This window comes from Xenopus laevis, chromosome 2S (genome assembly GCF_017654675.1).
Source record: "Xenopus laevis strain J_2021 chromosome 2S, Xenopus_laevis_v10.1, whole genome shotgun sequence".
NCBI lineage: Eukaryota > Metazoa > Chordata > Amphibia > Anura > Pipidae > Xenopus > Xenopus laevis.
Window position 1 is genome coordinate 69,420,273 of NC_054374.1, and position 12,971 is coordinate 69,433,243.

The window sequence follows — 12,971 nt, forward strand, 5'->3', positions numbered from 1 at the left end:
GTAAAACCCCCTTCGTGGGATGCCCACTGGAGTCAGTCCATGGCCTTCTGGCTAAACACGACTCGCATAGGCATGCCTGCGCTCCGTGGAGGGAGAGCAGAGGGCCTGCAGTGCGGCTACATGTGAGTAGATTCTCTTTTCATCTATTCCTACACAGTTGCTCTCCCCCCTCAGGGCTGCTCAAGGTGTGTTACTCCTCTCCATTATGCCCTGACTGCTGCGCTGCAAGTTGTGGAGATGGCCTCTTAGAGTCTCTCCCTTCCTCACTCGCTTCCCCTGTGTTCCTTAGAGGAATTAGGCGCTACTTGCCTTCCTTCGTCAGAGCAGGGGAATAGTCGGTTGCCGGCGCCATTCTGCGCGCCACCTGTGGAACGCATCCGGCTGCGTGAATAGGGGGAGGCGGTCCCTTGTGTTCCAAGCCTCATTCCAACGCCGCTGTTTTTCGCGCGTTTTCCTCCACGCTCTATGTGCGGCTCTATTACTCGCAGCGCACCGGCACTCTTATAAGTCCTTTCTCAGTCTTTCAAAGGCACTAGCAGTCGCTTATTGCACAACATACTGTAGCAATAACAAACCCTTCAGCTGGTACCATAGTCCCTGCTATGGCAGAAGGTAAGTCAGGGGGACTATTCCCTAGGGCGGGGGGGGGGGGAGAGCACCAGCAACTGCAGCCCAAATTACCTATTTTGCCTGCAAACATTGCCAATTAAAGATTCCAGGGGGTCAAGGTGAGCCCCTCTGCAGATCTTGTGCCAAGGGAGCCCCCGCTGTGCCTGTACCAGGAGGTACCACTACTTCCACAACTGCTATGTCTAGCCCTCCTTCTGGAGAAGACACTCCACAAGACAACATGGCCGGCCCCTCCTCAGAGCCCCCTGCTCCACTATGGGCCCTCCAACTTTCACAATCTCTGGCATCTCTTCAAAATCTCCCCTCTATTGCAGATAACTTGGGCTGGGCCCTGGCCAAGCTAGATCAGCGTTCCAGCGGAAAACGCAAGAGACTTGAACTATCAAGGGCCCACTCGGGGGCCTTTTCTCCATCTGATGGTTCTCTGCATGGGGGGGGATTCCTCTCATTCAGAAGGCGAACTACCCCTCTCCGATGTATCATCTGATGACGAAGAACTACTTGAAGATGAGGCTAAAGGTCATGACGTACAACATGACATAGAACATATCATTAAGGGCGTCACAGAAGTTTTAAAGATCTCTCAGTCACAAGATCCACGGTCTCAATCCTCCAGCCTATTTAAGAGAAAACACAAATCTTCTCTCTGTTTTCCTTCACATGAACAACTGCTGGATATTATACAAGAGGAGTGGAATTACCCTGAAAGAAAGTTTCAAGCCACTCGTAAATTTTCCAAGTCCTATCCCTTTCCTAAGGAATTGGTGGACAAGTGGTCAATGCCTCCTACAGTAGATGCTCCTGTCTCCAGACTGTCTAAATCTACTACACTACCAGTTACAGATGCCGCAGCATTCAAGGACTCTTCTGATCGACGTCTAGAAGGTTTTCTCAAAGCGGTGTACTCATCTGCTGATTCTACCTTGCGTCCCGTCCTGGCCTCTGCCTGGGTAGCAAGGGCCATTCAGGCCTGGGCCGAATCCCTTCTTTACAGATATTCAGGAGGGTGTCCCTCGAACAGATCTACTTTCATCAGTACAATCCATAGTGGAGGCCTCTGCCTACCTTACGGAGACTACGCTCGACACAGCTCAGATCACTGCACGCACTTCAGCACTGTCCGTAGCGGCTAGGCGTACCCTATGGTTAAAGAATTGGACGGCTGACCTCAGTTCTAAAAAGTCCTTGACTTCGCTACCCTTCAAGGGCCTACGGCTTTTTGGTGAGGAGCTGGAAAAGATTATTTCCCAAGCAACTGGGGGTAAGAGCACGTTCCTACCCCAGTCCAAGTCTCGATCCTCTTCCACATTTCGACAGAGAAAGTTTTTTCGAGGCCAAACCAGCCGGTCTTCAAGGCGCTACAGCCCGCCCCAACAGTCTAATTTTCGTTCCAAACCTACAGACAAGGGACGACCAGCGTGGAAGAACAACAAATTCCACAGCAAACCTACAACAGACAAGCCAGTTTCAGGTTGACGGGGCATCCCCTCCGGAACCGCAGCAGTCCATAGGAGGCAGACTACTACGGTTCCGGGAGGTCTGGAACCGATACTCGGACGCCTGGGTCAACGAGATTATCACAGAAGGTTACCACCTCGATTTTTCCTCCCGTCCTCCCAGAAAATTTCTCATGTCAAGGCTACCAACAAATACCACAAAGGCCCAAGCCTTTCTGGACTGCATCGACAAGATGGAACAGGATGGGGTGATCATTCCAGTCCCTCAGCCGGAAGCCTTCTCAGGTTTTTACTCAAATCTGTTCCTAGTGCCCAAGAAGGATGGCTCCTTCAGACCAGTACTAGATCTCAAATTTCCCAACAAATATCTTCGATCGGTACGGTTCAAGATGGAAACGCTCCGCTCAGTCATCCGAGGGATGGAGTCGGGACAGTTTCTTATGTCACTAGACATCAAAGACGCCTATCTCCATGTCCCCATCTGGCCTCCTCACCATCAATTTCTGAGATTTGCCTTCCAGAATCGGCATTATCAGTTCGTTGCCCTCCCCTTCGGCCTCTCATCAGCCCCCAGAGTGTTCACCAAGCTCATGGCGGTGACCGCTGCAACACTGAGGATTCAGGGAATCACGCCTTACCTGGACGATCTACTTCTGAAATCCAGAACTGTGGAGAAGAGCGTGAGGGATCTTCAGAAGGCGATAGCTCTTCTACAAGAATTCGGTTGGACGATCAATTGGAAGAAATCCAACCTCCTTCCCAGTCACCAGATGACATTCCTCGGTCTCGAATTCGACACCCTGTCTCAACGTGTACTCCTCCCGCCAGACAAGGGGGAGAAGATAAGAACTCTAGTCTCCAACCTGCTACAGACTCAGAGACCCACCGTTCATCTGGCCATGAAAGTACTCGGCTCAATGGTGTCGACCATCGAGGCGGTTCCATTCGCTCAACTGCATCTACGCCCCCTTCAGGCCAACATCCTATCAGCATGGCGGGGGGGAACCTTGCTGCAGAAGATAGCACTCCTACCATCCACCAGGACCTCTCTTCTGTGGTGGCTCAATCCGACCAATCTTTCCCGGGGTCAATCCTGGGCGACACCCGATTGGATAGTTCTTACGACGGATGCCAGCCTACAAGGTTGGGGGGCAACATTCAATTCTCTATCTGCACAAGGTCTATGGTCTCCCGCGGAGTCCAAACTGCCGATCAACATCCTAGAGTTGCGAGCGGTGAAACTGGCTCTTCGTCACTGGTCCCCTCTCTTCCAGGCACAGGCGATACGTGTTCAGAGCGACAATTCAACCACTGTCGCATACATCAACAGGCAAGGAGGGACCCGCAGCAAAGCGGCCCTAGCGGAAGTTCAACAGATCTTGAACTGGGCGGAGTCTCACTCAGTCAGACTCTCCGCTATTCACATCCCGGGCGTAAACAACATCACAGCAGACTTCCTCAGCCGAAATACCCTAGATCCAGGGGAATGGGAACTTCATCCGGAATCCTTTGCCGAACTCGTCCATCATTGGGGTCTCCCTCAAATTGACCTGATGGCGTCCAGATCCAACAGAAAGGTCAACACCTTCTTCGCCCGCTCGCGGGACCCTCTCGCAACGGGAGTGGACGCCATGACACAGTGTTGGCAGTTCGACCTGGCATACATCTTTCCTCCGCTTCCCATGCTGCCACGGGTTCTGAAGATCAGGCAGTCCGTCCTCACGGTCATCGTGATAGCCCCCTTCTGGCCCAGAAGAACGTGGTTTTCGGATCTTCAAGAAATGTCGATAGCAGATCCCATCCGGTTAACCCTCAGGAGCGATCTTCTATGTAAGGGCCCCATAGTTCACCACAACCCGGGCCTCTTCGCTTTGACGGGATGGCTGTTGAGGCAACCATATGGAGACGAAAGGGAATAGCGGAAGATGTCATTACAACTATGTTGAAATCTCGCAAACCCACCTCTTCCCGAGCTTACCACAGAGTGTGGCGTACCTATTGGGACTGGTGCAGAGACTCCGCAATTCCCATTCCAGATTCCGCTTCCTTCATGGAGTGCAGCATTCCAAGAGTGCTGTCCTTTCTTCAACGTGGTCTCCAGCTCGGTCTTAAACTCAGCTCCCTCTGGGTTCAGGTGTCAGCCTTGTCCGTTCTTCTTCAAAACAGATTGGCCCTGGATGATTCAGTTCGTACCTTCCTTCAAGGTGTGTCACACATCAGTCCTCCATTCCGTTCACCAGTCCCGGGTTGGGACCTCAACATCGTTCTTGCTGCTCTTCTGGATCCTCCCTTTGAGCCCTTGGCTACGATTTCAGAACAATGGCTTACCTGGAAGGTGGTGTTTCTCGTTGCCATATCTTCGGCTAGGAGAGTCTCTGAGATCGGTGCCCTGTCCTGCGATCCTTCATTCCTCATATTCCACAAGGATAAGGCTGTCCTACGCACACTGCCCTCCTTTCTTCCGAAGGTGGTATCATCCTTTCACATCAACCAGGAAATTGTGGTGCCTTCCTTATGCCCCGATCCCAAGAACGATAAAGAGCGCAGGCTTCACAGTCTGGACGTTGTCAGAGCACTTCGCTGGTATCTGGAGAGAACCAAGGTTTTTCGTCCTTCGCAGAACCTTTTTGTCATACCTTCTGGAGCCCGACGGGGCTTGGCTGCGTCCAAGACGTCCATCGCACGTTGGCTGAAAGAGACCATACGACAGGCCTACATAGCCAAGGGCAAGTCTCCGCCGGATGGCATCAGAGCCCATTCCACGAGGTCAGTGGGAGCCGCCTGGCGCAACGCGGCCTCCCTCGACCAGATCTGTAGAGCGGACACTTGGTCCTCTGTTCACACATTCACTCGATTCTACAAACTTGACACGTTTTCATCTGCAGAGGCCGCCTTCGGCCGTACGGTGCTGCACGCTGTGGTGCAATGACGTGTCTCTCCTCGCTCCCACCCTACTTTTGGGACTGCTTTGTTATGTCCCCATAGTCCCTGTGTCCCCCTTGAGACAACAGAGAAAACAGGATTTTTTTGTTACTCACCGTTAAATCTGTTTCTCTGTGGTCGATAGGGGGACACAGGGCTTCCCATCCCTGCGAGTTAACCCTGTTGGTCTATGGGAATTCTCCCTGAGTTACCAGTTTTGCATTTTTTTCTATGACTTCTGTCTTATTGTCGGTCTTTGGTACCAACTGATTGGTTTCACTACAGTGTGGGGTTAAGCCACAGTATCTGGCACGCCCCCTTTTTTCATTAACATAAGTGTCCTGCCTCCTGGAGGGTGGAGCTTAACCCCATAGTCCCTGTGTCCCCCTATCGACCACAGAGAAACAGATTTAACGGTGAGTAACAAAAAAATCCTGTTTTCCTGTAGCTCCTTGCATTCTTCTACATAGAACCTAATGGAGGGACAGCAGCAAGGAGACATTAACATTTGTTTAGCAAGTAGTAGTTAAAGGAGAAGCTTACAGCTGACAGACTTAAACTGTGCCCAACTGAATACATATATTTGATACTGTGGGGTACATATATGGTCTACCAAAACAAACTCAGGATTCTCTAATCAGATATTTCTTTTTTTGTAGTTTGGCAGCCTAGAGCAGAAGCTTGCACTTGCTGAACGGATTCGTGGGCACGTACTTTCACTGGCATTGCAAATGTACGGATGTCGGGTGATACAAAAGGCATTGGAGTTTATTCCACCTGATCAGCAGGTTATTGTAAGTGGACCATTCATTCTTCTGTGGTACACTAGAGACTAAAGTAGAAAAACAAGCTGTGCATGTTTTTAAATTGTGAATAGTGGTATTCCAGTACCTCAAAACCCTAATTGGCGAGATTTGTATTATATTAGTATTTCCTGTTATATTAGTTTGTATCAATTCTAGCTGCCTCGTAACAAAAAATATCAAGTTTTTTTGTCTTTCTCTTCCAACTCTTGCATTCTTTTTGGCAGAATGAAATGGTCAGAGAGTTGGATGGTCATGTCTTGAAGTGTGTAAAGGACCAGAATGGGAATCACGTGGTTCAAAAATGCATAGAGTGTGTACAGCCGCAGTCCCTTCAATTCATTATTGATGCCTTCAAGAGCCAGGTACATTCTAACTTGAGAAGAATGGGTGTAAAACGTTGATGTTATTGAGAAGAACTCTCAGGCTTAGTGATAAACAAGAGAAATGAATTATTAGTTTGTCATACAAAGTAAAAGGAACCTGATGTTGGGTGTAAAGATCAAAAGAAAAGGGAAATATAGGAACACAGCAGAAAGATGTGTGAGAAAAGGAAAAAGTTATACAGGTATTGGATCTATTAAACAGAATGCTTGGGACTTTTTCTGCTTGGGGCGTTTACTGGATAAAGCGTTTTCTCATAATTTGGATCACCATACCTGAAATCTACTAAAAAAACACTGCCATATATAATTATTAATTAAACCATATAGGATTTTCTACCACCTGTATGGATGGTTGCTAAAATCGTTACTATCTAGTACAAGGAAGAAAAAGAAAATGATTTAAAAAGTAATTGTTTGCCTAAAATGGACTCTAGGAAATGGCCTTCCAATAATTCTGATCATTCTGAATATTGGTTTTCCAGTTGAGGAATCCCATATTATTTACTACCACGTAAATGTGGATGTTGACTGAATGCTTTCTGCACAGGTATTTGCACTGTCTACGCATCCGTATGGCTGTCGAGTGATCCAGCGCATTTTGGAGCATTGCCTTCCTGAGCAGACACTGCCTATTTTAGAAGAATTACACCAGCACACGGAGCAACTTGTTCAGGTACTAGAGTAACTTGTTTTTTCAAACTTTTAATTTGTCAGTGCAACCATAAACCACTGTATGGATTTTGGGAATTCCTCAAAATCTGTTTCAAGAGAGCTAAAGTGACATTGTGAATTGCAGTTGAACTCCCATTTTATGTACCCTTATTTTTTTTTTCTTTCAAGACTTAGATTTTTTTCCTGCGGCCCTTCATATTCTAATGCATTTCAATAGGATTTTTCCCGGGTTTTATGTTTTGTTTTCCCTGATTTTACATCGCTTTATCACCCTTGTCCCTTGCCAATCGCCCCTTTTTTTTCCCCAGCAGAAAACCCTTTTACATTTAGTGTTGAGGCTTTTTTAAAGCAATTTTTGATGATTAAGGGAGTAAGGAAGGAGGAGCAAGGGACTAGGGCACTAGACTCAGTCCAGGCTAGGGTTGCCACCTTTTCTGGGGCTGGAAACCGGGCAGTAGGGTGGGGTGGATGATGGTGGGGGCAGGACCGGTGACGTGGTGATTGTTTGGTTGCCATGTCATTATTTTCAATGTCTTGTCTCGATTTCCTAATTTAGACTGAGCTGCAAAGGGAAGCAGCTGCTATGCTTAAAACCAAGGATGGGGGCAGACAGGACACGCATGTTAAGGTGGCCATAGGTGCACAGATAATATCATACAAAAAAAATTTTGTAAGATATTCGTGCATGTGTTGTAGGAAAAGAACCGACCAATATCGGCAGAAGACTTGTATATAGTCGGCTCGTCAATCAGGCTGGATGGAAAATTTTGATCGGCTGCCTTTAAAGGCACCCAAACATCAGCCATTGTTAGTACTGAATCGTCTGATACAGGTAGAATTCTATTGTTTCTACCTGTATATATGACCATTCTGCATTACACGTGTGTATTAAAACGAACGATCTTTCTTGGAAAGATATTTTCCAAGACAGAACGTAAATGTAACGTCTATGGCCACCTTTAGAAGCAATCTGGTGAGGTTATGTTTGCTGGAGTAGAAAGGGGACAGCCAGGACAAAAGCATCAGCTGTGCTGGAGGGGGCAGAAGCAGTCTGCAGTGATAAGTGCTAAAGGAGTAGTTAGGGATTGGGGGCAAAATATTGTTAAAAGTAACAAAGATAAGATACAACCATCTTGGAAAAGGAGGGAGCAAGGGAAATAAATAAAACTGTGTTGAAAGCATGTGTAATAACTTGGTAATTCTGTTTCAAAATAAAAAAAATTCCTGCACATTTGTGTGTCCTTAATATATTTCCCATAGTTACCGTTTCCATTGTCCCTTGAGAAACGTAAAATTGAGGTTCTACTGTATTAATTTCTCATGAAATTATTTTTTTTGTTTTTTTTTTTAATTCTAATTTGGCAAATATGGATAATTTGGCAACAGATTACAGCTAACGTTACGTGATCCAACTTGCCTAAACTGCAGCTTTTTTCATGACACTCTTGTGACAAAGTTTAACAGCTTGTCTGCAAAAGAGATGTTACACATGTGGCGCTCGGAGACATGCTGTGAGTTGTAGGTCAAAAGCCGATTGGTCCATGTATATGCTTGTTCCTCATTTGAACTTAGTTCTCTGCATTTAGGCTTATTATTATCTATTATTAAATTAGCACAATCATTACAATTACCTCTACTCTGTAAAATATTTAAAGACAATTCCAAATATATGTGATTGTTCTCTCAGGATCAGTATGGTAACTACGTTATTCAGCATGTTTTGGAGCATGGTCGGCCGGAGGACAAAAGTAAAATCGTTGCGGAGATTCGTGGAAACGTTCTAGTCCTGAGTCAGCACAAATTTGCCAGGTATTTTATTAGTGTAATTTAAAATAAAAAATTTTTTTAATTGTGTGTGTACAGAATGGAAATACATTGGAAAGTTGTAGCTCATGCTTAAATTGATGTTGGCATCCATTCATAATGGAGAAACTGTCATCATGTACAGATTGGATCAGAGGTAGCGACTAGCAACATGTTGCTCCCCAACCCCTTGGATGTTGCTCCCAGGGGCCTCAAAACAGCTGCTTACTATTGAATTCAATACTTGGAGGCAAGTTTTGGTTGGATAAAAGCCAGGTGTAATTTAATTCCAAAAAGAGCCTCCTGTAGACTGCCAGTGCACATAGGGACTATCAAATGGCCAGTCACATCCCTTCTTTGACATCTCCAGGAACTTTTTTCATGCTTGTGTTGTTACCCAACTCTTTTTATATTTGAATGTGACTCATGGGTTGGGTTGGGGACCCCTGCTTTACACGTTGAAGGTGTGTATAGCTTCGAATTTGCAATTGTTTTTCAATTAGGGGTGAGTCAGAACTAGTAGTGCAGAGAATGTACACAGGCAGATATTTCATTCAGTAGCAGTTATGTTTACAAATAACCACAAAACAACTGAATGTTTTATATTTGAAAATTGCTCAGAATAATGTTTACTTTCATTATGTAAAAACTATTTTGGGTGTGACCCCCTATAATACATAGTTTGAAGAAATATGTAAACATGCAAACAAGCAAGTGCCAAAGATGATGTGACAAAAACAGTGAGCCACCAACACTTGTCATTTATTTTAATATGCCTTATAGGAAGTACTTCTAGTTTCTAGCACACCGGAATTAACTTTATGCTTTTGAGTCAAGATATTGCCCCTTTTCTAGTTGCCTAGGGTAACATATTGCACTTGAGGTTTTTCAGTCAAATACTGTTCTTTTTCTGTATAAGCGTAATACATTGTGGCCCATAGGTGAATGACAAATAGCTCACAGGAAATTAGATACTTAAATCTTATACTTGGCTAGTTATCGCCTCCACTCGCATGGTGTAAATAAATATTAGGTTATAGGGATAGAATAACTTCTTAGAATAACTCATAGAAAGTAGATGTAGCATATGTATTAGGAAATATGCAAACAGAAAGGTGGTTCTAACTTTTCAGGATTGCATGAGCACATTTTCCATTGCTACCACACATAGTTTTTTTTTTTTTTTTTTTTGCTTGTGCTCCTTTATGATTTATGAATACATTTTTAATGTTTTTTTTTTTTAAGTCTAGCTGCTAGGACTAAGTTTAGCAACAAAAGGCAGCAGGTTAAACGTTCCTGTACTTATGGCTCATGGGATACTTAAATCATAACTAATTTTTATAAATAATAATTGTTATTTTAGTGTTGGACAAAAATCTGTTGTGTGTATTGTAAATCTACTGCGTTACAGACATCCGTGCCTGTTTTGGACCTTATGCTATATATTTTTTTTAATCTTTTCAGTAATGTAGTTGAAAAGTGTGTGACACATGCATCTCGTACGGAAAGGGCCATGCTGATAGACGAGGTGTGCACAATGAATGATGGGCCTCATAGTGCCTTATACACCATGATGAAGGACCAGTATGCTAACTATGTTGTACAGAAAATGATCGATGTAGCAGAACCAGCTCAGCGCAAGATTGTTATGCACAAGGTAAGCCTTAAAGGAAGAGTTCCGTGTAAAAATTAAAACTGGGTAAATAGATAGTAGTATGTGCAAAATAAAAAATGTTTCTAATATAGTTAGTTAGCCAAAAATGTAATGTATAAAGGCTGGCATGACTGGATGTCAAACAGAACAGAACTTCCTGCTTTTCAGCTCTCTAACTCTTGAGTTTTTCAGCGACATAAAAGGCAGCCACATGGGACATAGCTGTTCAGTGAGTTTGCAATTAATCCTCAGCATGCAGCTCAGATTCAAAAGCAACAGTTTGACCCATGTGACTCCCCCCTCTAGTCACTGATTGGTTACTGCCTGGTACCAATCGGTGGAAACCAAGGGAACTGCAAAGCAGGAAGTAGTATTCTGGCTATTAAGTTACACATCCAGTCACTCCAGCCTTTACAGATAACATTTTTGCCTAACTAGCTATATTGAAGAAAATTTTTTATCTTTACACTGAACAATTCCTTTAATATAAAATTGTGGAATTTTTTCCTTTATATCATAAAACTGTACAGCGAACAGTTGCATTGTACATTCTGGGTTTGGGGACAAAGAACCAAAGGCTGTAATGGGCCATACACGATAAAATCTGCTCGTTTGATCCAAACTAGTGGATTTCTCCCCGATATGCCCACCAATGGCAGGGCAATATCAGGTTAATCTGAGCTTTGGCCCTAGGACCAAACAATTGGATTACAAGAAAGAGACTTGGTGCCAACAGGGTGACGGCCGCAACCTCAAATGTGGTCCTCGATCTGCAGAAAAATCTAACCTCCCCTATCAATATCTTGGCCAGATTACAATTGGGGAGACCCATCAGAAGCCCCCATACACTAGCAGATAAGATCGAGAATCTGTCTAGAGGACTGATATCGGCTGCTTTAATCTGCCTGTGTATAACCACTTTAAGTGTGCCACCAGTGCAGACTACTTGAAGGGAGGCTGGAACTGTACAGCAGCTTTGAATAAGTGTATTTCCTTTAATATTACATTTTAATTTTTCTGGTTTTTTTTTTGTTTTTTTTGTAGATCAGACCACATATTGCCACTCTTCGTAAATACACATATGGCAAGCACATCCTGGCCAAGTTGGAAAAGTACTACATGAAAAATGGAATGGATCTGGGTCCAATGTGTGGACCCTCAAATGGAATCATTTAGAGATCTCCATCAAATGTATCTCCCAATCTCTGCACAACACCAGGAGGGGAGAAGCATCACGCAATTCTAATTTTCAACCAACTTTGTAAATGTCTTTAATTTTATTACACCCAACATATTTTTTTAAGATTGGCTTAACCCCCTCTGTATTTCTGTATAGAATAACTTGTACATACTTTGTACATGTCCTGCCCTTCACTGAATGCACAAGTATGTGTTCAGAGCCTATGTGAATAAATTTGCTTGCTACCAACTCCAAAAAGTTAACAAAACTTTTTTTTATGCCAAAAACCATTATTCCCTTCCTTTTGTTTATTTTTAAAGTTTTCTTCAACCAGAGTTCTTGATATGTCTGTCCTTTAGAGAGACATCTTTTTTTGTTTTTTCCCCCCAGCAAGTTCTGTTGTATTGTGCAGAATCTTTGCTGTAATGAGACAGGTATTCATTCACCTGCCCTTTTTATGAATATTTTTTTTTGATTTTGAGAGACTTACTTTAGCATGTCCACTTAAAATTCTAATCCCCATTTTTCGCTTTGTATAAATATGTAGTGTATACTTGATATAGATATTTGCATATATATAAAACTTTGTAGTAATTTTTTCTTTTAGTTTTTTTGATGTTTAAAATACAGATGTATCCTGCAGTTAGTGGACATAAACCCTTTTGACTGTAAAATTGTACATTTGTAAAACCTCAGTAATGTAAATGTGAGTTTGAAAATCGACATAACCTCCCCCCCCCTTCCCTTTTTGGTAAGAGAAAAGGCAAAAAAAAATTTAAAAAAAGTTAGGCCAAACTGTGCATTTCCAGAATTCTTCTACAGATATATTAGTTGTGATGTTGTAAATTGTAAATTGTAATTTCAGCTGGACAAAACAAAACTGCGTTATTTTTTGGTCCCCTATTTTTAGTTTCCATTTGAATCTTGTTTTATTTCTCTTTAAAAAAAAAAAAAAAAAGATAAATTATGAATTTGCTCCAAATGATCACAGTAATCTTTTAAATCTGCCATTTGCAAATTATCTTCTGATTATCTGTGAAATGAAACAGCCCCCTTATAAAGTTGGACATACTGTTAGTTACTCCTTATTGTACATACAATAATGTTTTTGTTTTGCATTTTGTCTCACTTGTAAGTTGCTGTAACATATTGTCCACTTAATTCTTTCTTGTTTGAATATACAAATGTAATAGTTAAACGGTGTATATTTACAACAGACATCAGATCCTCCTCTCATGTGTATATTACAAATGAAATTTTTCCAAGCACACTTGTCTAACCGTATGTGTATAATTAAGATTCCCCTTTTCTGTTGCCTGAAGGAGTAGGTGGTAGGCAATGGGAAAGGGGTGTTATTGGCCCTGTGGATGCTTCTGATTTAGCAATTATTTTTTGTACTTTGTGTAGAATGTCTATAAACGATGTGTGATCTTTATTTTGAAAATTACAGATCTTTGGAATCTC

General features: G+C 43.3%; 1 protein-coding gene across 4 annotated transcripts in view; it reads left to right on the forward strand.

Annotated features, from left to right (window-relative positions):
• pum1.S (pumilio RNA binding family member 1 S homeolog) overlaps positions 1–12,971 on the forward strand; it is a 51,764-nt gene extending 38,793 nt beyond the window's left edge. For 3 of the 4 annotated variants that reach the window (XM_041583006.1, XM_041583007.1, XM_041583005.1), the window contains exons 17-22: positions 5,669–5,803; positions 6,040–6,177; positions 6,746–6,871; positions 8,558–8,679; positions 10,138–10,330; positions 11,372–12,971. In XM_041583006.1, the coding sequence (XP_041438940.1) occupies positions 5,669–5,803; positions 6,040–6,177; positions 6,746–6,871; positions 8,558–8,679; positions 10,138–10,330; positions 11,372–11,503 (846 nt within the window). In that variant the 3' untranslated portion in view covers positions 11,504–12,971. 4 annotated transcript variants of the gene reach the window in all.